General features: G+C 40.5%; 1 protein-coding gene across 2 annotated transcripts in view; it reads left to right on the top strand.

Moving 5' to 3' along the window:
* CDK10 (cyclin dependent kinase 10) overlaps positions 1–24,804 on the top strand; it is a 957,465-nt gene that overhangs the window by 411,083 nt on the left and 521,578 nt on the right. For both annotated transcript variants that reach the window (XM_044081866.1, XM_044081865.1), the window contains exon 9: positions 20,878–20,937. In XM_044081866.1, the coding sequence (XP_043937801.1) occupies positions 20,878–20,937 (60 nt within the window). The remainder of the gene's footprint in view (positions 1–20,877; positions 20,938–24,804) is intronic.

Here is a 24,804-nt window from a genome sequence, read left to right as displayed (position 1 = left end):
TGTCCTTTATGGACAAGAGCAATCTGTAAGATACTCAAGGCATGGGCATGAAGCCCTGCCATTCTCTTATCCTTTGGTAAAATTGTGTTATATTTGGCTAGGCTTTTAAGGGCTCTTAAGCCGGCCTAGTAATCTCCTGTGAACCTATCAAGACATTATAGTGCTATAGTAATTAAGTTAAAATCTGCTTTTCTTAAATTGTTATTGTGAATTTGGGCTATTAGCTTATTCAGCATATTTTGAATTGGAAATAATGCTCCAAATTTGAAAAAATATTATTTTTCACATTATTTGTGAAGATCCTACTTCAGAAGGATATCTGGAGGTCTGAAATGGGTCCACCCAGTTTTTTTAGCACCTCCAGAATTTTGAGATCTCTTTTGAGCAGTCTCATTTTCTGGATCTCTTTAGAATTATCATGTGAAAGTTCTTGTATTTAATGCACAAGTAAAAGACTAATGATATATTTAAGTAACCAGTAAAGTTCTTTGTGGCCATCAGACCTCAAAATGTGGCCATCACTAAATTTGCCTGCTTTGCCTTGGACCTTTGCTTGATGTTTCCCAATGCTGCCTGTGCCAGCAGTTTAACACTACCATGAGTCAAAGCTTCATGTCTTCATTGCTGCTTCCTATCTTGCAGAAGTAGAATTCATAGGTTCACATGTGTGTATTAGGCTGATGACCACTAGTGCCCTTTTAAGCCTAGTCACACATCCTCAGTGTCTGACAATTTCTGGTACCCATGGTAATTGTAAGCTGGAGCTTGGGAGATGAAACATTTACAAGTAGTGTCCTGAGAGATGAATCATTTACTGGCTGCCTGTGTCCATTAGAGACATAAGTGCCAAACCAGGGATGAATTTCCTGTTCCCCATCAAATTTTCCAGGTTACACTTGAATTGGGTTAGTGAGGAACTCTGCTTCACATGGATGGGGAGTCTTTTCCGAGAAGGAATAATCTCTGGAATACATATCATTGAGATGTGAACTGAGGAAAGAGAGCTATAATAAAAGGAAAAATGTCAGAGATCATTATTTCAAGGACACTTGGAACATGGTACAAAAGATCCAGAGGAAGGTCAGTTTGCTGTTTACACTGTTCATAAATCCTCTTTCCCTGGACATTCATGAAATATACTCAGTTCTTTGTACTGATAATCTCCTTCAGCTAAAATCATATCACTCCCATAATGCTCTAGAGGTGCCTCTTATTAGTGATTTTGTTAAACTTTGTTCCTGGTTTGCAGATAAACTTGTATTTATAAAGTTCACAAAAACAAAAGCAGTACTCTTTTGTAGTGTCCCCAAACTCAAAAGTAATCATCTTCATAGTCTGTCTACCCAATCACCCTGTCAAACAAAAACTTAAAACAATTTGTGTACCGATACCTACACTTATAAGGCAAATTAAAATTTTCTTCACAGATTGCACAACTTAATTAGATAAGCTGCAGTATAGATTGACTGCAGTGCTTCTCGGGTGTATATTAAGGAGGTCAGATTCACCTTTTTGAGATGATACTCATTCCTCGGCCACAAGCATCTACTTTTTGCAGACATTTCAAAACAAGATCAGCTAATATACTGTTTTGCTGTAAACGAATATTTCACTGTCTTTAAATATTTATACAGTTTTTGTATTCATCTCATATTGCTTTTTGTTTGTCATGGTCTGTAGCTGAAAAAGACCATTTGTGGTTATTTACTTCTTTAATTTGATAACAAGGAAAATCTGGCACAACCATGCCCATTTTCACAGTAGGCACAGGAAGAAGTGTCACTGTGATATTTATGATAACTTAGTACATTCTCAAAAAGACAGTGATATTGTGATTCTAAGTAGTTCATAATGCAATATTGATTATAAATAGACATTTGACAGTAGACACAAGTAAAATACAGCAAACTAGTATTTTCATTTTCTACAGAAGACCAGACATAATAAAATGAAGTGCATATTTTGGCAATGTTAAATGCAGTGTGCATCAGCTATAGAAATGTTCAACCTCTCCCTTTCTACTCTTGGCTGGTTCCAGTCCTTCCTTACTGGCAGAAAACAAGCTGTTAAATGGCAGCAGGCTTTCTCACCCTTCCTTGCTGTTCAAAGAGGAGTACCCCAAGGCTCCTTACTTGGACTGCTCCTTTTCAACATTTTTACCAACAACCTACATTCATTCTGCAGTCTCTCATTTGTAATACAATACGCAGATGAATCTACTCTCTTATCTATCTCCAATACTATCTCTGAACTACACACACTAACACAGAATTCCTTTATCTCTGTTGAAAAATGGCTCAGAAACAATCAACTAATCCTTAATCCTAAGAAAACTCAACTCCTTCTCTTCCTACCTCAGACACTGTCTCACCTTAAATCCAATTTTTCTCTTTCCTCCCTAGATGGCACCACTATCTCCCATCTCACACACCAAACTCCTTGGGGTAATAATTGATGACTGACTAAAATATGACTTACACATAGGCCATAAAAAAAAAAAAAAAAACACCAAAAACTTCGACTACTTTATAGGTACAAAAAATTTCTCACTACTGCCACTAAATGCACTCTTGCGCAGGCATTTCTCTTACCTAGTCTTCTACAAGCTTCCCCCATCCTTACCAGTATCCAAACTATCTCAATGCAGAAACTGGAACACACGCACAACAAAACTGCCAGATTTATTCTAAACCAACCACTCTCTTCACATCACTGCCTCTCACAAAACAAACTTCAGTGGCTGGAATTTCCACACCTTCTCCTACAATCGCAAATCCGCACTACCTTTTCTATACTCAACAACCCCTCTACCTGCCCTGCGTTTGCCTCCCATGTTACTTTCTACTCCCCCTCTGGCCTCTCCGGAGTGCTGATCAGCATCTTCTCTCAGTTTATAAACCCAAAAGGAATATTGGCAAACTACTTTACAAACACTCTGTCTCACTAAATTGGAACAAACTCCCTCTCCATATTAGATCCAGCCTTTCCTTTCCCTGTTTTAAAAAGGAGCTTAAATCCCACCTATTAAACTTGAAGTTATGCTGTTGCCTTGACCACACATAGTCTTAGTCTGTCCTACTGTATAACCTGTTGCATCTCCTAACTTTCTTTCTCTGTTAGTAACTTCTGCTTAAAGTGATCTCCTAAACCCTCAGCTCTAGTACTATAGCCCCCTCCTTTCTCTCCCCCCTATTCTCCACACTGTTTATCCCCCCACTTCCTATCAATCTCTATACATTGCCGTTCTTTTGAATGATTATCTTTCTGTTTTTACTGTCATATGTAGTAAATTTTAGAGTACTGCTATCAGTGCAACCCTTAATGTTCATAATTTTTTTCTTTTGTTTTTCTCTTTATAATTAATTTCATATTTGCAGTGTTATTTTTAATAGTTTTTGTCCTGTATGTTTATCTTTGCTTATGTATGCTGGGGCTCTTTCCCCTTGAGTCTCCACTGAAAATGGGTTGCTTACTATCAATGCAATGCAAATACTTAATAACTTTTTCTTTTTACAATTATTTTGTATTGTGATTGTTATTTAATATTTGTATATTGTCACTTTATCTTTACTTATGTTTGCTGGGGCTTTTCCCCTCGGGTCTCCACTGAAAATGTGTTTGTTTGCAAAGTCAGTTGGACTAACCTGGTTAACAAATGTGAAATAAATAAATAAATGTTGAAAAGTGCAACATACACAAAACCTTAAATGTAACCACTTTTACTATTATGAGTAAATACAGACACAGCATTACAGTTTCAAACAGAAATGAGTATGAGTAACTTTAAGGTGCATTTGTGAAAGGTATGCTAGAGGATTTTGGGGGTGGTAAAACTCTTTGGGATGTGGTGGGAAAGATAGTATAAATAGAGAAGAAGACAATACGAGAGCATATGTAGGATGATTCCTGGCATGGGAGGTTTTATAGAGAAGTTTAGCTGTGTGAGATTATTCAGTTAAAAACTGGCTACTAGTATAATGACTGTCTTAAGTCAAGATAATACAACTATGTGCTTTGTTAGGAGAAAAAGGCTGATAGTTAAATATTATATAATGTCATTAGTACAGGTGCAGGTACATATGGAGGTTAAACAAGATCTTAAAAAAGAAATTTTGAAATTATTACTTAAGATTTGTCCAATTTAATTTGATAGGCTACTCCTTAGATTTGCCCAGCAAATAGTCAGTCACCTTGATGACATGTTGATTTCAGGACATTTACGAAAGAAAATATTAGTGACCCGAGGCTTCTTTGTGGTGTGTACACCAGTGGATGAGGGAGTAAGTAGCTGGGAAGTTATTGGACTGATGCACAGTATTATGAGTAATGATAAATTTGCTCATGGAAAGATGCTGGCTACGTCTATCACATTCTGTATTTGAGGACTAGGCAGTGATGCATTAAATATGTTCTGTTTGAGACATTTATTTTATTTTATTTTACATTTGTTGACCGGGCTAGTCCAACTGGATACATGTCCATTTTCAGTGGAGGCCCGGGGAGAAAAGCTCCAAGATCATGGTTACAATAAAAAAGACAACATACAATACAGAGTTAAGACAAATAGATACACTGACATTTCAAGGCAAGATAAAGCAGACAAGTAGTTGTAAATATAACTAAAAAAGGGTACAGACTTTGAACAGAAGAACTAATAGTGCTATATTGTGGACTCTTAGGTTATAGAGTTGAAATGGGGGCTTGGAGAGGCAAGGTGAGGTGAGGTAGGGACGTTCAAAATTAGTCTGGATTAGAGCAAGGGCATAACCATTGGGACTTCAGGTGAGCTCTGAGATGTACTTTAAATTGGTCCAGAGAGGATATAAGTCTTAGGGTGTTTGGGAGTGCATTCCAGGATTTGCCAATGGAATTAGCATATAGTGCTTCACCACCGGAGTTGTTAGATTTAATGGTCAGTACTTGTAGGCTTTTTGAGGACCTGAGGGAAGTAAGGTTGGAATAAGGCGTAAGTATTTTGTTCAATGCGGGAGTTTTATCTGGGTGGTTGATAATTTTAAAAGCCTCAGTGAGTTGATTGAGTTTGAGAATATTAGGCAGTTCTAGCCAATCTAGTGACCTTAGGTTTAGGCAGTGATGTGTGCGATAGGGCATTCCCGTTATGAATCTGGCAATATTATTGCAGGTAGTAGAAAGTTTATTGAGCTCTCTCTTTTGGAGGAAGGAGAATATTGGGGAGGCATAAAGGAGTGTGGAGAGGAGGTGGGTACGGGCAATTGTTAGTTTAGTATGCGGGGTTAAGAAGGTCTTTATCCTATACATCGATCCGAGTTTTTTGTTGACCGACTTGATGGTTAGATTTACATGCATATCAAATTTAAGTTTGTGGTCTATGGTCACCCCTAATAGCTTTGTGTGGGAGACGGGGTAGATTACGGTACCATTATTGGAGGTCACGTGGAAGGTTGGATTGTTAGTGTCAGGGGGATCTATACCTTGTGCAGTAATTGGAGTGGGGAAAAATAAAAGTCATTTGGTTTTGGTTGGGTTAAGTAGGAGTTTAAGTTCCATGAACCATTTTCGACTGCGGAAAAGCAGTTTTGGGTTGTGACTTGGAGATTGGCAAGAGAGGTGTCAGAGCAGATAATGGTAGAATCATCTGCATATTGAATGCAAGTAGATTTAGGAATGATAGAGTGAAGACCATTTATAAATATGGAAAAGAGAAGGGGACCAAGGATAGACCCTTGGGGAACACCAATATTGGTGGGGAGTAGGTCTGATAGCTTATTTTGCCACTGAACCGCCTGTTTTCTGCAAGAGAGGTAGGCATTAAACCAACTTATTGTAGGTTCACTAAGATGAAAGGTTTTCAGTGTGTGGAGCAATAGTTGATGGTTGACCATATCGAAGGCTTTCGATAGATCTAGAAAGAGCGCGGAGGAGATTAGTTTGTTATTGCGGTTGTGGTTGACTGAGTCAACAAAGGAAAGGAGAGCAGTTGTTGTGCTGTGATCGGGGCGGAAGCCGTGTTGGGTGTTGGATAGAAGATTATTTTGTATGAGGTAGGTAATAAGTTGTTTGTGGACACAGTGTTCCATTATTTTGGCTAGAGGAGACAATATGGCTATGGGTCTATAGTTAGAAGTGTCCGTGGAGGACCCTCCTTTATGGAGGGGAATGATATAAGAGATTTTCCAAATAGAGGGAATAGAGGCTTCTGAAATGGTTCGATTGACCAAGATTGAGACAGGATAGGCTATGGCGTCCGATGCTATCTGTAAGTATTTGGCTGGGAGGGAGTCGGCAGCAAGGGTAGTTGGCTTAAGTTTTTTCAAGAGGGTACGTATATAGGAGGTGGGGGTAGGTTGAAGGTTAAACGTAGGTTGGGTTGGATCAATGGTTGAGGATGCCACCGGGGGGGAAATGGCAAGCTTACTGGCGAGGGACTGGATGGTCTCGGTAAAAAAAGAATTAAAATTGTTAGCAATTTCAATTGGATCTTTATTCATGAGTTTTTCAGGGGTGAGGGTAGTAGATTTACCTGGATGGAGGAGGTGATTGAAACCAGCCCAGAATTTTTTTGGATTAAACTGATGTTTATCTTGTAGGTGACAGAAGTAATGCTTTTTATCAGATATAATGGCTGCTTTGGTTGAATTTCTAAGCTGCAGGAACTTGATGTAATCTAAGGGGATTTTTGTGGTTCTCCATTTGCTCCAGGCCAGGTCTCTAAGTTTAATTTTAGATTTAGTGTCTTGTGTTAGCCATGGTGCTATACGTACCTTAGTTCGAGTAAGTCGCTTAGGAGCATGAGAGTCAAGTATCTTGAGGAAGGTTTCATTAAAGTGTGATACGCTCTCGTCTAAAGGTAGGCTTTTTAGGATATGCCAGTTGCAAGTCTTGAGTTCAGCTAGAAATTTGTCTGGGACAAAATTCTTGTTGTTCCTAACTACTCTAGTTATTGAAGTGTTAGTAGTTGGACATTTCTGTTTTATAATAAAGGTGGCAAGGTGATCACTGAGGTCATTAGGAGGGTCCCTGCAGTATAGTTGTTAGGATTCTTATTAGTAAGAATCCAGTCAATGATACTCTCCCTTTGTTGGGCATATCCTATTCTGGTGGGAGAAAGAATATTTTGGGAGAAACCATGTAGGTTAATGGGGAGAGGGCTTGATTGAGCAGAGTACAGAGACCAGTCAATGTTAACATCTCCTAAAATTATAGTTTCTTGTGGATAGTTGCTGGCGAGCCAACTAAGAGTTTGTTCGAGGATTTCAACATTTTTGCCAGGTGGTAGGTAAATTACTAAGAGATTAATACTTTTTTGGTTGTTTAGGGATAGCTTTAGGGCAATCAGTTCCAGGTTGGGAACTTTTGGGGGTTGGAGTGAATTCATAGTTATGTTCAAGGTGTTCTTGAACATGACAGCTATTCCTCCGCCCTTTCTGGTTATTCGATCAGCCCTAAGGATGTTGTACCCAGGTGGAATAATTTCCTCATCCTTAGTGCTGGGTTTGAGCCAAGTTTCTGAGAGACACATGATGTCGGGAGAGTGGGTTTCTAGCATGGCATGTAGGCTGTGAACTTTATTATTAATGCTTCTAAGGTTAAGATGAAGCACCAGGAGGGAGTCCGTTGGGCTTCTAGTTCCATTGAGGTAGTTAGGGCCTAGGTCATTGTTGGGGCCTGGGTTGGGGTGGATATCACCGCCTTTTGTAATTGACTTTTTCAAATAATCGAGTATTTTTTGTAGTTTAATTATTTGTATAAGATGGTCCCTATTTGAGGATGTTTTTGGGCGACAGAGAGAATGGTGTAGATTTTTGGGTAGCAACTGAGAAGCAGGGTAAAGGGAGGGAGGGATAAGATTAGTGGGGTTATTAGAATGCAGGGAGGTCTGACCATTGGGGAGGTAGACTCCTATGAGGATGTGGGTTTCAAAGTTAGTTAACAGGTAAGGAATAGTAAGGAGCAAGAATGCAAGGGGGAGGGTGATATGTGAATTTCTATCCATGGTGAGGGGTGGGTTTGATGAGTAGATAGGGCTAAGGATGTTACTTTGATCAATTGGGATGTAAAAAGCTAGATGTGAGTAGTGGGTGTTACTGGAAAGAGTATGGTAAGTGGGCAGAGTAGACGTAGTAATATTGACAGGTGGGGAAATGGAGTGGGGAAGGAGGGGACAGTAGTGATTGGGTAGTGGAAAGGGGGATGGGCTTGATGACTAGATAAATGTAGAGGTACTGGGGGCAGGTGGGAATAGGGGGCAGGGAGGGGAGCGGAGCAAGCCCGAGCGTAGCGAGGGCGAAGCGGAGCGGGGACTACACCACAATGGTTTTCCTGGGTCTTAAAGGTAACCAGATTCGACAATAACTTGTTCAAGATTTTATAACAGAACCTGTTGTTTTTTGGCGTAATTCTGCTAGATTCCAGTAGCAGAACGCCAGATATTTAAACAAAGATATTGTAGAATAGTAGTCCTTTACCCTAAGTCAGTTTATAAAGTCAGAGGTGTTTCTTGTTGGGTTGTTAGTGCGTTCGCACTTGTGGAGGGGTCCTGAGCCACGCGGTGAAGAGCGGGGACTACACCACAATGGTTTCCCTGGGTCTTGAAGGTAACCAGATTCGACAATAACTTGTTCAAGATTTTATAACAGAACCTGTTGTTTTTTGGCGTAATTCTGCTAGATTCCAGTAGCAGAACGCCAGATATTTAAACAAAGATATTGTAGAATAGTAGTCCTTTACCCTAAGTCAGTTTATAAAGTCAGAGGTGTTTCTTGTTGGGTTGTTAGTGCGTTCGCACTTGTGGAGGGGTCCTGAGCCACGCGGTGAAGAGCGGGGACTACACCACAATGGTTTCCCTGGGTCTTGAAGGTAACCAGATTCGACAATAACTTGTTCAAGATTTTATAACAGAACCTGTTGTTTTTTGGCGTAATTCTGCTAGATTCCAGTAGCAGAACGCCAGATATTTAAACAAAGCTATTGTAGAATAGTAGTCCTTTACCCTAAGTCAGTTTATAAAGTCAGAGGTGTTTCTTGTTGGGTTGTTAGTGCGTTCGCACTTGTGGAGGGGTCCTGAGCCACACTGTGAAGAGCGGGGACTACACCACAATGGTTTCCCTGGGTCTTAAAGGTAACCAGATTCGACAATAGCTTGTTCAAGATTTTATAACAGAACCTGTTGTTTTTTGGCATAATTCTGCTAGATTCCAGTAGCAGAACGCCAGATATTTAAACAAAGATATTGTAGAATAGTAGTCCTTTACCCTAAGTCAGTTTATAAAGTCAGAGGTGTTTCTTGTTGGGTTGTTAGTGCGTTCGCACTTGTGGAGGGGTCCTGAGCCACGCGGTGAACTTGGGGGTTATCTGAGTTAAAAAATAGTGAGAAGAGAAGTTAAGTTTAGTGTTAGGTATCTCTGAGATAATTATTTTAAAGAGACTAGTGAGCAGAACAGTAGATAAAAGGCACAAATCAATTGTAAATAACTGTTAAATCGCGATGTAGAGCTATGCAATACGTAGTTACAATAGTGTTGTTTGTATACTCCTCAAGGCATGCAGTTACACAGGAAGAGCGTGTTCTGCTAGTAATACACACACGCTGAAACTGAGGAACACAGGTTACAGTTTGAACACCAGGTAAACAGGGGTTACAATTAGCTAGTTGCAACAATGCGTGTTCTGCGAACTCCACAGGCTTAAGAGACTCGCAAAGTAATTACGCTAGGCTTACAAGAGTAGCAACACAGGAGGATGCAGCAAGAACTTTAACTATCTAGCTTTTAAGCACTCGCGTTCAACAAAGTACTAAAGACATAAACATCTTTAGTATTTTATACCATTGCTGTAGCTTTGAGAGCAGAGATGTTTTCAGATTGTGAAAGTTTATGGTGCATAGAGTAGGCTAGTAAGGAAAAATGAGTATGCAGTTGCTATGCCAGCATTAGAATTCAGAAAGATCTTAATTCTGTATATGAGGCCAAGCTTTTGATGTATTTTCCTCACAGTTTTATTGATGCATTGGTTGAATTTGAGATGATCATCTCTAGCGACTCTCAGCAGTTTGGTGCTATCCAAGACCTTGATAGTAATACTTTCTTTGGAAAAGCAATGACATTTGACTAATTATTTTGGCTTTAGTAGTGAACTGAAGAGACAAATCAGTTTAGCTTTACTTAGAGTATATAGCCTAAATTAGACAGCCATTTTTGAGTATTCTCAAAAGACTGTAGCAGTTGAGTCTTATCTTCTTTTATGGATGCCCCTGTGGTTAGCAGAACTGAGTCATATGCATGTGTTATGCTATGAACTGAGAACACAATACACAGTTTGTTTACAAAAATATTGAACAATAAAAGACCAATGATGGAGCCCTGGAGGTCTCGCATACCAGTAGATCCCAAAGTGCAGAATGCATCCCCCAGCTAAGTGCATGCCCTGTGTTCAAGAGGTAATATGCAAACCTCAGTGGCCTCCTGATCAAAGCCCAGAGCAGTGAGACTAGGTAAAAGGGTGAGATGGAAAACAGTATCAGAGGCTTTTGTGGTTACTGTATAATTGAATGCTTGGTCAGATAGAATAGGTCATGTCTACCCCTAAGAAGGGAAGCAGGTGTTCTCGCAGTAAGCAAATCCCACACAAAGACTTTCATAGTCTGTGTGTCTTTTGTTTAGGTCCAGAGCATGATACAGCGACCCTTGCCATTTGTCCAGCCCCCCCCTGTGCCTAAGAAGTTGGATAGTTTCTTTAGGGTCAAGGCGGTCACCCAATTTCCTCTTCAAAATGCTTGTGGTGAACCCAGGTGTGTGTGGATCCAGAGAAGTGATAGAACTGATGCATGCTGCCAGTACTATTTCCATTAATAAGGAAAGCAGATTGCTTGACTAAGTTGGGAAGAAAGTGTACACAGCTGTTACCCTTGCCTTCAGGGCGATTAGTTGTCAGACATTAGTTGTCAGACACGTGAGGAAGTTTCAAATTGCTGTTGTAGATCAGCTGAAGTAGAGCAATGGGGAGGTTTCCAGTGATGATCTGAGGGCAAAATTATTGGATGTCACCGAGACAGTCAGGTGGCTAAGCACTCAATCAAGTTTGGTCATTGTGTTGTAAATGCAACATCTGGGGTTGCAGTGATTAGTTCACTGATCCAGTGACCTGCTTGGCTGAAGCTACAACCTCTGTAAGAAGATATAATAGTGAAGCTTCTTAATGCAACCCTGGATTAGGATCTGCTATGTAGAACACCACCCGCTATATGAACTATTCAAAAGATGGAAGAAAGGAAAAGGAGAATGCAGTCAGTGAAATAGCTAGTTCCACTTCCTCTTGATTTGTTATGATAAGTAGTAGTTGTCTAACTCTGGGCTGTACTGTCAGAGGCAATCAAAAACTGAGCAAGCCAAAGGAAAGGGTAATTTTGGGGGGCAGGGCCCAGGGCACTTTAATCCCCTTGGGAGCAGTCTTGACTGAAACTTATGCCCCCCTCCCCCCACCACAGCCTTGTTTCTTACCTACCCACCCCATATACTCCAAATATAGTAGGAAGAGTAACCCAGTGCTTAGGAAACTAGGAAAGTATCATGAAAGAGAAATGAGTGCTGCCAATAATATCTCAGGGTTATAAACTGCAGTTTATAAGAAATTTAAAAAGTGTCATGCATCCCACCCATAGCAAGGGATCAAATGCGTCTCACCTCTCCCATCCTACAACAGCTTTTACATCTAGGAGTCACTGAGCCTGTACCAAAATAGGGCCATTCTTTTCATATCCATTTGTACTGCGCCCTCATTCAAGTGATATCTTCATACCCAGTATTGTGTTAGTATGGTGCAGTCAGTCAGTCTTCGGTGATTGTATAACTTAATAAAAATTTTCCCCTCATCTTTATGCTTTTTTCATACATAACAGTAAGAAGGCATCCCATAATCTCCAGTAGTCCTTGAAGCCTGTACCCAGGAAGCACCCATTCATTTAACTCCGTTATATACCCCAGGAAGCACTCATTCATCTTAACTCAATCATATACCCCAGGAGACACCCATTCATCTTAACTCAGTCATATGCAGTCAGTCAGATTAACAAATCAAGTAATTTCCATCATTGTTCAAATATATCACATGCTGCCATCAGCTCATCTCATGTCCTTCTCCTTGTATCAGGTTAATAAGGCTGGTCATTCAGTAACCAAACATTTCATTGCTTACTGTGTAGAAGGCTAATCATATTTAATTTGTATAATATGCCCCATGTCAGCCATCATCCTTCAAAGTATAAAACAATCTGGCATTGATGGAGTAAGGAATTATAAGATTAAAACATTATATCAATCCTTGTTCTTTCACACTGCCAGTAATCCAACATAAACTATATTTTTCTTCGTTTACCTATATGGAACTCCCCCTCCACTTTCAGGACAGGACCACATAGGATTCTTTCAAAGTGACATAATCAGTTAGAAAAGAACTGATTTACTTCCATTTGACCCAGACATACTAAATCACTGTACTTTGTCTTCTGTTTATATATTTAAAATCATAAGAGTAGTGACGTTTATTAGTTATTATCGGTTCATAGGTGATTACTAGGCTAATGTCCCCAGGGGTCTTTTTAAGCCTAGCCATGCTTCTCAAATGTATCTGATAAGTTTTGATAGGGTTATTTTAAGGAGTATATGAAGGCTTGCCATATGTCGCAGTGGTGCAGCGGTAGCGTTGTTTCCTCACAGCAAGAGGTTCTCTCATTTGATTCTCGACTGGAGTGCGGGGAGTGCCTTTTTTGTGGAGTCTGCATGTCCTCCCCGTGGTTAGGTGGGCATTCGAAAGACATGCGTAAATGGGTGTGCGTTCGTTGAAGGTTGAATGTCGAGCTGCACCTCGGCGTTCGTCAAAATCTACTGCCAATCATTAGTGGACCGGAGTTCCGCTGTGGCGACCCCTAACCGGGAAAAGCCGAAAGACAACAACAACAACATGAAGGCTTGCCATGGGTGAGCAAGGATTTACAGTCTGCCTCTGTCCAGTAGAGACAGAGATACCAGACTACGGATAAATTTCCAATTCCTCATCCACTAGCCCAAGTTACACTTAAATTAGGTAGGGAAGAACTCTGCTTCACATGGATGGGAAGCCTGTTTCAGGAAAGGGCTAGTCTCTGAAACACATACCTGTCTTTCCAACATGTTCTATTTATGTTGCAGACTAGGTTTAGGTCCCTAATTCTGATACTGTTTGTTTAGCAGATGTGTAATAAGTACATCAGAGCTCCCTAAGCAGTGCTTTTTCTGTTTAGTTAGTATACAATTAAAACGCAAAAATTAAAGAAAATAAATAGAAAAGTGTGTATATTTATGTCTGTGTGTGAGCTTGTGTGTGCATGAAAGTGAGAGTGAGATCGAGCAAGCCATTATTTTATGCTTGCTATGCAGTACTTTTGCCTTGTAGGCCAAGCATAGAATGCTTCTCAGCAATCTTTAGGAGACAGAATACAGGGATAGGGTTTTGTGGTGCTCTGCATAGGACATGTTGTTAACTCCCTGTATACTGTTTGTTTGGAAACTCTGTCAGTGCTCCAGTTGTTGCATGCCCCTGGTCAGGTATATACCAAAGTGGGCATTGTATTCAGTGATTAGTCTGATAAGGGATGAATGTAGTGGAATAGTGACATCCTTGGATATATTCTATACCCTTGCTTATAAGTTGTGCAGCATCGAATGATTACCTTGCTGCCCTAGACAAATGACAGTCAAAGGCCAGGTTACTGTCTACATATATTTCTCAGTCCCTGACCACTGGGTCTAATCTTAGGGGTTTATTATAAATGTGGTAGCTTGCCAAAGGGGGTAGTATTATGCATTTCTTGACACTGAGTTTTAGATTATGACTCTGGCACCAGTTGTTAGGCAGTGTCAAGCCTTCTTGGAGGATATTTGTGTCTTTGGGGGGATTCTGTGACTGTGCCTAGATTGCAATTGTCTGTAAACTTGGCTAGCCAGAATTCCTTGATGTTGGCCTTGACTATAGAGAATTGGATTCCAAAAAGGAGAGGCCCCAGCACAGAACCTTGAGGGACTGTGCTAGTGACTGGCCTTTTTTTATGGTGGTAGACTTCCTTATCCTAACTTATTGGGTCCCATCTTTAAGCCAACTGGCAATACAGCAGGTGACACAGGGAATTCTACCTAAATGCTCATCATATTGATCACTGATGCAGTAGCCTTGGCATATGAATTATATCCTGATAAGGATATAACAGTCAGGCACCTTCCATAATGCCCAAACTGTCAAGCAGCTCAAGCTGAGCTGACTAAAAGACAAGCTTGAGAGTGAAGCCCTTCAGAGCTTTACTGCCACTAAAGCGTACACTCCTCTGAGGCTTTTGAGGATCATTGGTCGGCTTGTGCTTTCCTTTGCTAGGCAGATAAAAACCTCCAGTTTCTTAATTTTATTGATTTTTTATTACTTTTCCTCTAAACTAACAGAAAACTTATTTTCTTTGCAGCAATTGTGTTTATTTTACCATTGTTGGCCAGACATAGTGTTATAAAGTGTTATTTTTTTTTTTTTTTTTTTTGCTGCATTTTTTTCCTGGGGAAAAAGATACAAAAGTCATTTTTGTGGGCTACTAGCTGCTTGTCTTCCCCAGAAAAGAGGCACTGTTTTCATGCAGATCATGGAACAGACTACCAGCCTATGGTTGATCCTTCTTCCAGCCATAAAAAGAAAAAGTTAAGCAAATGGCCTTTGCCATCCCAGCAAGTTTGCAGTTTGCCTCAGCCGTAGGTAGGTGACTGTGCTGTGGTCATTTGTTATACCTCAGACCATTCATCTTTTACCCTGGATCCCTCTGATGTAGCAGCTACAGCCAACATGGTTAAGGGGTTAGCCATGTCCTATGGCTATTGGAGTCCTATTATTGGGCAAGGGAGAGCCATCCTTCTCGGTCCTGGGAGAGAAAACAAGGAAGATTTCCCTGTTGTGTCAGAATGCTGTGCCTATCCCTGAGGAAATAGCTGGTGTCATTAGGAACACAGTTGGCCGCATTTTTCCTGCCAGAAGGAAACAGAAAACCAAGTATACATGGAATCCTCAAATTTCTTTAGATAGGAGTAGATTACTGGGTCTGGATCAAGATTTAATTCAACCTATTGCTCGTTATTGTTAAGTAGTTCCTAATAAAAGAAGGAGGGATTCCTCTTTTCCTGAACATATTCAAGATTCTTAATATGAACAGGAAGATACAGGGATGGATACATTTTTCCTCAGATTTCTGATTCAGACACAGAGGAGTGCTCAGTTTCTGATTTTCTCTGTGGGGTTTCTTTCTCTGAGACTATTGCTAGAATGTGCCATTGTTTTCAGTGGGAGTACACTGAGGTTTTTCAGTCCCTCACAAGATGCTATGAGTTGTTACAGAAGAATTGTCCAGAACCTACACCCATTCTTCTGATTCTGTTTGCTTTAGAGGATGTGTGTCCTACTGCCTGCAGTTTTCCTGATAGTTGGCCATCTGCACCTAAAAAGGCAGATAGGATATATAAAGTTCCTCAATTTTTTTAATTTTTGTACACTATTCCCAAACATGACCCAGCAGCTATAGCTTTAGTTGGTACCATTGCTGCTAAACACTTAGCTAATTCTAATCCTACTTTTTCTGAGAAGTAGATTGCTGTTAGTTGTGGGAAAATTTTGAATTGTCAGTCTCATATATATCAGATCTATGGCCACTGGTACTGTTTTAAGGAGGTTTGCATGGCTGCATTCTCAGAACCTTCTGGATGATGTTAAAAATGATGTTTTAAATTCTCCCTTGGATAGAGATTTAGTGTTTGACCCCTCTGCTGCAGAGGTGATCAAAACCATGATGAAAGGGGCAGGGTGATGCAGGGGTATCCCTAAGATTTTTCATCCCTCCTTTTCCAAATTGCCAAAAGGATTTTGTCTCCTCATTCAGTTTTGGCAAAAACAGATTAAACACAGGTAAACAGACATTTAAGAAGAAATGGCAAGATTGATCCAAAGAGAAGTCTATTACCTTCCAAAACCAAGGGCAGTTCAATAGGTCCAAATGACTCTTAAAGAGACCTTGTGACCCCCCCCCCGACCCCTTTTTACTTCCAGAAAGTCTAAATTGCCATTTTTCTCTATGGCAACAGGTTGTTTAGATGTACTGGTTTTGAAAATCATTCTTCAAGGTTATAGATGACAGTGGGAGGAAATTCCTCCTTTCCAGGGGTCATTCCTTTTCCACCAGATCAGACTCTTTTTTTGTTTTCACCTGTTCTTCCTCACATCCCTATTTAGCCAGACTTGATGTTTCTTAAGGTTTTGTGTGTCTGGATCACATTATCAGTTCTCTGCCTTATTCTTTAGACTATCCACTGCACCAAGAGTGTTCATAAAGTGTCTAGCTCCATCTTCTAACATGTACTCTCCCTTTAACTCTTCAAATCCCTCAGTTCATTTGTTCATAGGTTGGTACTAGGCTGTCGGCCCTAGGGCCTATGCAAGCCTAGCCATAACAATTCCCTGGATATTTCTTCCCACAATATTTACTTCTCTGGACCCCTGTCCAGCAGGGCGACTGACATGATCCTCGGGATGAATTTCCTATCTCCCATCCAACCATCAAGGTTCCTTTTGAAGAGGGCCAATGAGGCACTCTGCTTGATATGTATGTACAGTTTATTCCAGAGTATGGGGAGTCTCTGGGTCAGGAACCTATCCATCCAGCATGTTTTGTTCATTGTGATGACAAGGTTTAGATCCCTGGAGCGTGTGGCTCTGAGGGATTGGGATTTCTTTAAGTGGAGCATGTCCAGCAGCTCAGGGTTTGACATGGCCTTGTATGTTAAGCAGAGATCGCCTCTGAGTAGACGATATGCCACAGGGTATAGCTGGAGTTTTTTTAGACGGTCAGCGTATGGCATCTGCTTTAGGCCTGTGATTCTTTTAGTGAGGTATTTCTGTGGCCTTTCCAGCTGTTGCAGATGTCTTGTGAGGTACTTACCAAACGGGGCATTATACTCTATAATGGGTCTAATGAGGGATGAGTATAGTTGGACAATGACCTCCTTTTTTCTGGATGAAAGCCCTTAGTGATGAGGTGTGCCACATAGAAGGATTTCCTGACTGTTGTGGCAATGTGGTTATCGAAAGTGAGACCACTGTCCACCTATGTCCATAAGTCTCTCATCACACTTTCGATGTTTAGTGTCCTGCCACCTATGTGGTAATTCATGGGTACATGTTTTTTTCCAAAGGGAATAACTATACATTTCTTGGCATTAAGCTTGAGCCCATAGCTCTGGCACCAGGCATCTGTTTCTGTAAGGTCTTTTTGTAGAATATCCACATCATTTAGGGATTCAGTAATGGCTCCCAGTTTGCAGTCATCTGCAAACTTTGTTAGCCAGAGTCCCTTAGTGTTGGCCTGTGCTTCAGAGAAGTAGATTTCTAACAAGAGTGATCCCAGGACTGAACCCTGAGGTACTCCACTTGTCTGGAGCTGGATTTGGAGTTGGCTACTTTTACAGTCTGGGTTCTGTCAGTAAGCCAGTTGGCAACCCATCAAATGATGTAGGGATTTATGCCCAGCTTAGTAAGTTTATCTATAATTCCAGAGTGGGGGATGGTGGCGAAGGCCTTGGCGAGATCCAGATAGGCTGTATGGACCTCCTTACCCTCATCCAGAGCAATGGAGACTTATTCGAAGAAGTCAATCAGATTTAGGAGACAAGATCGGCCCTTCACAAACCCAAACTGGGTGGGGGTCCAGTGTTTGAAGGTTGCCAATGTCTTTGTTTATACGTTCCATGATAATGTGTTCCATGCCCTTGCAGATCAGGCTTGTCAGACTGATGGGACGGTAGTTCCCGGGATCCAAGGCAGATCCTCCCTTGTGGAGTGGGATAACTGTAGCTGTGCGCCACTCAGTGGGCATGAAGCCTGAGATGAGGCTATGATTAAACATGACACTTAGGTGAGGTGCCAGTTCATTTTGTAGTTCATGTAGTACACAGCCTGTGATGTCATCTGGTCCCATGGATGCTGTATTCCTAGCTTTGGAGAGTGCGGTTTCTACCTGTGTGGCTGTGATTACCAGAATTTGACCATCTTTTGGTATTGAGATGGGATCTTTAGGGGGTGAAGAGGGGGTGAAGTTGGCACTAAATCGATCTGCCAGGATATTGGCAATATCCTTGGGATCAGTATATTTAATGCCATTCTGTTGTAGCTCAGAGCAGATCTGAGCATTGCCATTTAGATTCTTGACATAACTATAGAATGCCTTGTGTTTGTCTTTGGAATCTCTGGCAATTTTATTTTTGTAACTAGCTTATGAGGATTTTATGAGGGATCTCAGCTTCTTACTGAAGCTGGTGAGGGAGTTTTTTTGCATCCTGGGATTTTCCTCTTTTCTGCAACAGTTTCTTCCTTCTGTTGTATAGTTTGTTTATAGCAGTGAACCACCAGATTTTTCTTCCTTTTTTGGAGAAGAGCATCTTGGTTCTATTTGGGATGGCACGATTCATGCACCAGTGGATGTGCTCGTACAGTGCCTTAGTGTAGGATTCTGCAGTCGAACTTTCAGATCCCGTCTGCGTGGGTGTCGTGAAGTTTTCCACTTCTTTCACCAAGCAGTAACACCATTCTCAGTGTATGCATCTGAAGTCCCATTTCTAATGCTACACTCATATATATATATATATATATATATATATATATATATATATATATATCTATATAGATCTACTTCAGTAGATCGAACTTTTACAAGTTCAAACCACATATGGCCGAGACCATATGTTCAAACTCGTAAAAGTTCGAACACTGAAATAAAAACACATAAAACAAACAAATACAAAACTAAATGTCTATAGCAGGGGGGCTATGCCCCCCCTGCACCCCCCACATCCCCTAAATATACCAACTCCGAGATCACACTACATTGCGGAAATGAGAAATCTTCCCTTTACACACTGTACGGAGATCTACATTCAGTCCGATCGAACTTTTAAAAGTTCGAACATATGGAACATATGTGGTTCGAACTTGTAAACGTTCGATCGACTGAAGGAGACCCATATAGAGATATATATATGTATTGTTTGTTTGTTTGTGTCTTTCGGCTTTTCCCGGTTAGGGATCTCCACAGCGGAACTCCGGTCCGCTAATGATTGGCAGTTGATTTTTACGTACCGGCTTGCCAGGCCTGACACACAACCTTCAACGAAGGTACGCCCATTCACGCATGTCACCACGCAGAAGATGCTCTAGTTGAGAATCGAACCGGACAGCGTCTTACTGTGAGGTGACAACGCTACCACAGCACCACCACCGCAGTATGTATATATATATATATATATATATATATATATATCTATATAAAATGTATTTTTATTATCTTAGAGAGGTTCTTTTCTGTCCCCTCTACTGTTCATGCCAGTTAATTATTGATCTCAAAGCAGTGAGAAGAGATGAAAACTTTGCAGAGTAAAGCTGTTTTTATATGGGGCTCATGGTAACAGATGCCAGAGGAACCACAATGAGAGATGGAATCTTAGCCTTAATCAGTGGGATCCTTGTCTACTTTAAAAGAAGACCAAGTAACAATTGATGTTATCAATGAGCTAAGGTGAATCACATTTGTTTACTTCAGCAATGATCCTTTCTGAAGTAAGATTAGTAGGTGAGTTTAATTGTTTTTGAAAGGCCTAAAGCTTTTCCTAGGTATGAGGCATTAGCTTACAAAGAGCAGTTAGACCTTCCCAGTTTACACTAAATTTAAGGGTATGAAACCTATTCATTTTCCATTTCCAGCTTACAGGCTGAGGACCGAACAACATCCATCTCTCCAACTCCAGAGTTAAAACTCCAGGAGAGCACTGTTAGTCAGCAGACCACCATGTACCTTGAGAACAACTGATCATGTATCTTTTGTTCTTGGCTGAAGGTTTATGATTCCTTCTGTTTAGATTTACAAATGGTAATCATGTTAAGGAATTCAGAACTGTGCCAGTTTCTTACTTGAAAGGACTGCATGCAGACACTTTGCTCTGACCCCCTTCCATTGACTATTTATTTCCATTTAAAAATCACTGCTTATAAACTCTTGATGTTATGCCACTGTCTGTAATGACTTAAATAATGTCCTGTTATTGAGCACTGCAGTCTTTGTGGGATTATGTATTCATTGTGCATTATTATGTCTGTCTTTGCTTTATGCTGATCTGTTTGCTAAAATAGATTCCTCTGAATTAATCTATCACCTTGATAAATAAACAGTCAAAAATAAACTCCAGCTGTCACCTCTGAGGTAACTATATCAATATTTAAAGGCACTGTTTTGGTATTGTTCAAGTTGTAGTTTCTTCCTGTCCCTTAGTGTGGGATAATGAGGCCAAGTACTGGTTCCAAATACAGATCTGTCCAGGTAAGTAATGAAATTTGCATTCATCACATTTTGAAAGTATCCAGTATTGTCTGTCATTTAATTGTATGTGGTTGCTTAATGCTAGTGTTTTCGGGTATGTGTTTTAAGGTTAGTTTTAAGTTCATCTGGATCCATTCCTACCTTAAAGCAAAATAAGTAGATCAAAACAATATAAGCTTGATAAAGTGCAGGCGATGTGAAAGCTTATGAGGGTTTCAGTGCTTTAAATCAAATAAAACATTGTGGTGTTAACTAAGTCAGTGATATTTTCTGCTTTGTTCCTACCTTTTCCAGTAGAATGAATGTATAATTGGTAATACATTTTGCTGTAGCACAAAGCAGTACATTCTTAACTGTGTTCTACAGTCCAGATCTCTGAACAGGACTGGCTCATGTCCAGTTACAAGTCCACTCAATTATCATGAGCTTCCATTCCTGCAGTATTTTGACAGTAAACTTTTCTTCTCTCCTGTTTTTAGGTATCGAGCCCCAGAGTTACTTCTAGGTACAAAGACACAGACTACAGCCATTGACATGTGGTAAAGTAATTCTTTTGTTGTGATATTAATGGATGACAAGCTTTTATCTCTGCTCCTAATTGCTTCCTTTGATTTACAGGTGATATGTTATTTTCACTTAGAGAATGGGTGGCCTGTACATCACCACTCTGATTTGGGAACAAATGTCCTTCAACACAGTGTTAATGTCCAGATAATGCCCTCTGAAAAACGAGTCTGCTGCACGTTGCTGTGAAGTGTAAGGAAGCTAAATGGCTGCCATTATTTTACATTCTCTAAGTAGCGCTTTTGCTCTTTAGTGAATATAAAATTAAAATAAACAGAAAAGTGTGCATGTGTGTATGTATGTGTGCATGAAAGAGTGAGATTAATCGAACCATTATTTTACATTTGCTAAGCAGTGCTTTTGATGTTTAGCGAGTGTAAAATTAAAAGAAAGGGATAATTAAAAAATAGAAAAGTTTGTGCGCGCGTGCGCATATAAATATATTTGTGTTTATGTCTGCATATGTGAGTGTACGGGTGCTTGTGTGCATGAAAGTGGAAGTCTCTGTGTGTGAAAGAGAGTGAGATTGATCGAGCAAGGGATGCAAGTCATTTAAGATTAAGAGGTATGTGCATCTCTCAGCCTCTTAACTCAAGAAATCCAGATAAAACTTAAAATAGTGGGGGAACAAAGACTGCAAAGTAGGCACAGATTTTAAATATTGCTCTTATAAAATTGGAAAGTTGCTATAATAACAGGATTTATGTCAGCATGCATTTTCTGAAGGATATGAAGTCCGTACATTACCCCCCCTGATTTTCACTCAAATTTTAGCTTTGATTTCGTTAATCTCTCCTAAAACTGGTGACTTTTGGAGAAAAGGTGGTGAATTACACTTAATAAAAATGACAATAAATAGAGTTGTAGACTTTTTACTTCAGAAAATGTGTTAATTCACATTCTCTTATTCTATGACAATGTGAGGTATTGCCATGTGTGCCAGGGAGAATAGGGCAGTGCATGTTTAACATATGCCAGCATAGCTAGATGGAGGTTTGTAAATAGTTTTGTGCCATTTGACTATCACACTGACTTGTACAGATGCTTGTATTAAAATGTATCAACAGTGTTATTACAACTGATTATAAATGTATATGTTTAAACAAAGAATTGTGGATGGAAAGAGTAGAAGTTTTTGAAATTGTTCTATAGCTTGCAGATATTGCAGCAGAGCTTAGCAAACTCTGACTGTGTATCGTACCAGAGTTAGGTGATCAAAATGTGATGTCATTCTATAACCAGCACTGAGAGGATGGAACTCTCACAGCAGTTTTTTTGTTTTGTTTTCTTTGGAACCTGATATAAAAGATCTAAGACAGTTATTACAGTTGAGTTCAGTTAGCTGAGTTCAGTTCAGTTAGTTGGAAGCTCATCATCTTGTTTTGTGGAAGTAAGCATCTCAAAATCTAATCTTGCCTTGCTGTATTAATTAAGTTAGCTAGGGAACAGTTATTCTTTAGACAGTCAGGAAATACAATGACATTAGTTAAGTAGTGTTTTTCTGCATCTGCTTGAATCAGTCCAACAGTGTTATTTTTATTTCTCCTGTGTCTGAAACTGTGGTGTTTATTGTACTTAGATATTTAGTATTCTCATGTTTTCTACTTTATTATTTATTATTAAATATTTTATACCTTTCATTGTGGCTGGTCTTTCAGAGAATACTTTTAACATCTTGAGAGTACTTGTTCTTATTTTAGTCATGCTTTGGCCACTCCGAAAAAACTGGCTGCTTTGGATACACTCTACCATTTATATTAGTATTGATTTTACTCAGCATAGTTGGATACACTTGTAAAAGCCTGAGAGTAGTTAACTGGTGGCAAAGAGGTTACCTTATTGTCTGGGCAGAAGGGGTACAGCTAATACAACTGTACCAACATTTGCCAGGGGCTCCCAGGAGAGTATGTGTATGTGAAAATCAAATACCTAGGTGTGGGTGTGTCAGCTACTTGGAACAGGGACACAGAGCTCCAAAGTGAGTCTTGTTTGGGATCTGAAGAGAAAGAGTCCAGTTCTATGTCTGGAGCATGTTCCCCGAGTGCTGTTGGGCAACTTGTGCTTTGTGCAGACAGGTGCATCTGAAAATTGTGTGTGTGTGTGTGTGTGTGTGTGTGTGTGTGTGTGTGTGTGTGTGTGTGTGTGTGTGTGTATACATATATACATATATATATATATATATATATATATATATGTGTGTGTGTGTGTGTGTGTTTGTTCATAGGTAGGTACTAGGCTATTGGCCATAGGGCCTATATAAGCCTAGCCAAACGGTACCCTGTCTTTCGCCACCCAAGAAAATTATTTTCTTGTGCCCCTGTCGAGCAGAGCCACAGAAGTGATCCCCGGGGTGAATTTCCTATCTCCTATCCAATCATCAAGATTTTTCTTGAAGAGTCTTCTGGAGTATGGGAAGTCTCTGGGACAGGACTCTAGCCCTCCAGCATGTTTTGTTTATTGTGGTGACAAGGTTTAGGTCCCTAGAGCGTGTAGCTCGAAGGGATTGGGATTTCTTTAAGTGGAGCATGTCCAACAGTTCTGGGTTTGGCATAGCGTTGTATGTTAGGCAGAGATCGCCTCTGAGTAGCCAATATGCAATGGAGTAAAGCTGGAGTTTTTTGAGATGGTCTGCATAGGGCATCTGTTTGAGGTCGGTAATCCTCTTTGTGAGGTATTTCTGCGGCCTTTCTAGTTGTTGTAGATGTCTTGTGAGATACATACCAAAAGGGGCGTTGTACTCTATAATGGGTTTAATGAGTGACTAGTAGAGGGGAACAATGACCTCTTTTTTCCTGGATGAGAAACCTTTAGGTGTGCCACGTAGAAGGATTTCCTGACTACTATGGCGATGTGATTATCAAAGGAGAGACTACTGTCCACCTGTGTCCCAAGGTCTCTTTTCACACTTTGTGGTAGTTCATGAGTACAGAGTTTTTACCAAAAAGGATGACAGTGCAGTTTTTGGCACTGAGCGTGAGGCCATGGCTTTGACACCAGGCATCTGTCTCAGTGAGGCCTTTTTGTAGGATGTCCACAGCATTAGGAGTTTTGATTATGGCTCCTAGTTTGCAGTCATCTGCGAACTTTGTTAGCCAAAGACCTTCTATGTTAGCCTGTCCTTCAGAGAAGTAGATACCAAGCAGGAGAGGACCCAGGACTGAACCCTGTGGTACTCCACTTGTCACTGGTCTGAAGTTGGATTTGGAGTCTGCTACTTTCACAGTGTGGGTTCTGTCAGTGAGCCAATTGGCAACCCATCTTGTGACATAGGGATTTATACCTAGTTTAGTGAGTTTATCTATAATTCCAGAGTGGAGGACGGTATCGAAAGCCTTGGCGAGATCTAGATAGGCTGTGTGAACCACCTTACCCTCATCTACGGCTTTGGTGACCGCTTCAAAGAAGTCTATCAGGTTTAGGAGACATGATCTGCCTTTTACAAACCCGAACTGGGTAGGGTCCAGAGTTTGGAGATTACCAATGTCATTGTTTATAAGTTCCATGATGATACATTTCATAGCCTTGCAGACCAGGCTCGTCAGGCTAATGGGGCGGTAGTTCCTGGGGTCCGTGGTGGCTCACCCTTTGTGGAGTGGGATAACCATCACTGCGCCATTCAGTGGGCACAAAGCCTGAGGTGAGGCTATGATTGAACATGGTACTTAGGTGGGGTGCCAGTTCGTTCTGTAGTTCATGTAGAATGTAGCCTGAGATGTTGTCAGGTCCCATGGATGCTGTGTTCTTGGCTTTGGCGAGTGTGTTTTTTTATCTGTGCAGCTGTGATTACAGGAACTTTGCATTCTTCCGGTATAGAGATTGTCCCTTTAGGGGATGAGAGGGGG

This window comes from Protopterus annectens, chromosome 8.part1, assembly GCF_019279795.1.
Source record: "Protopterus annectens isolate FY-2018-M chromosome 8.part1, PAN1.0, whole genome shotgun sequence".
Classification (NCBI taxonomy): domain Eukaryota; kingdom Metazoa; phylum Chordata; order Ceratodontiformes; family Protopteridae; genus Protopterus; species Protopterus annectens.
The sequence above is the reverse complement of the archived record's forward strand: the minus strand, read 5'-3'. Positions and strand labels throughout refer to the sequence as shown.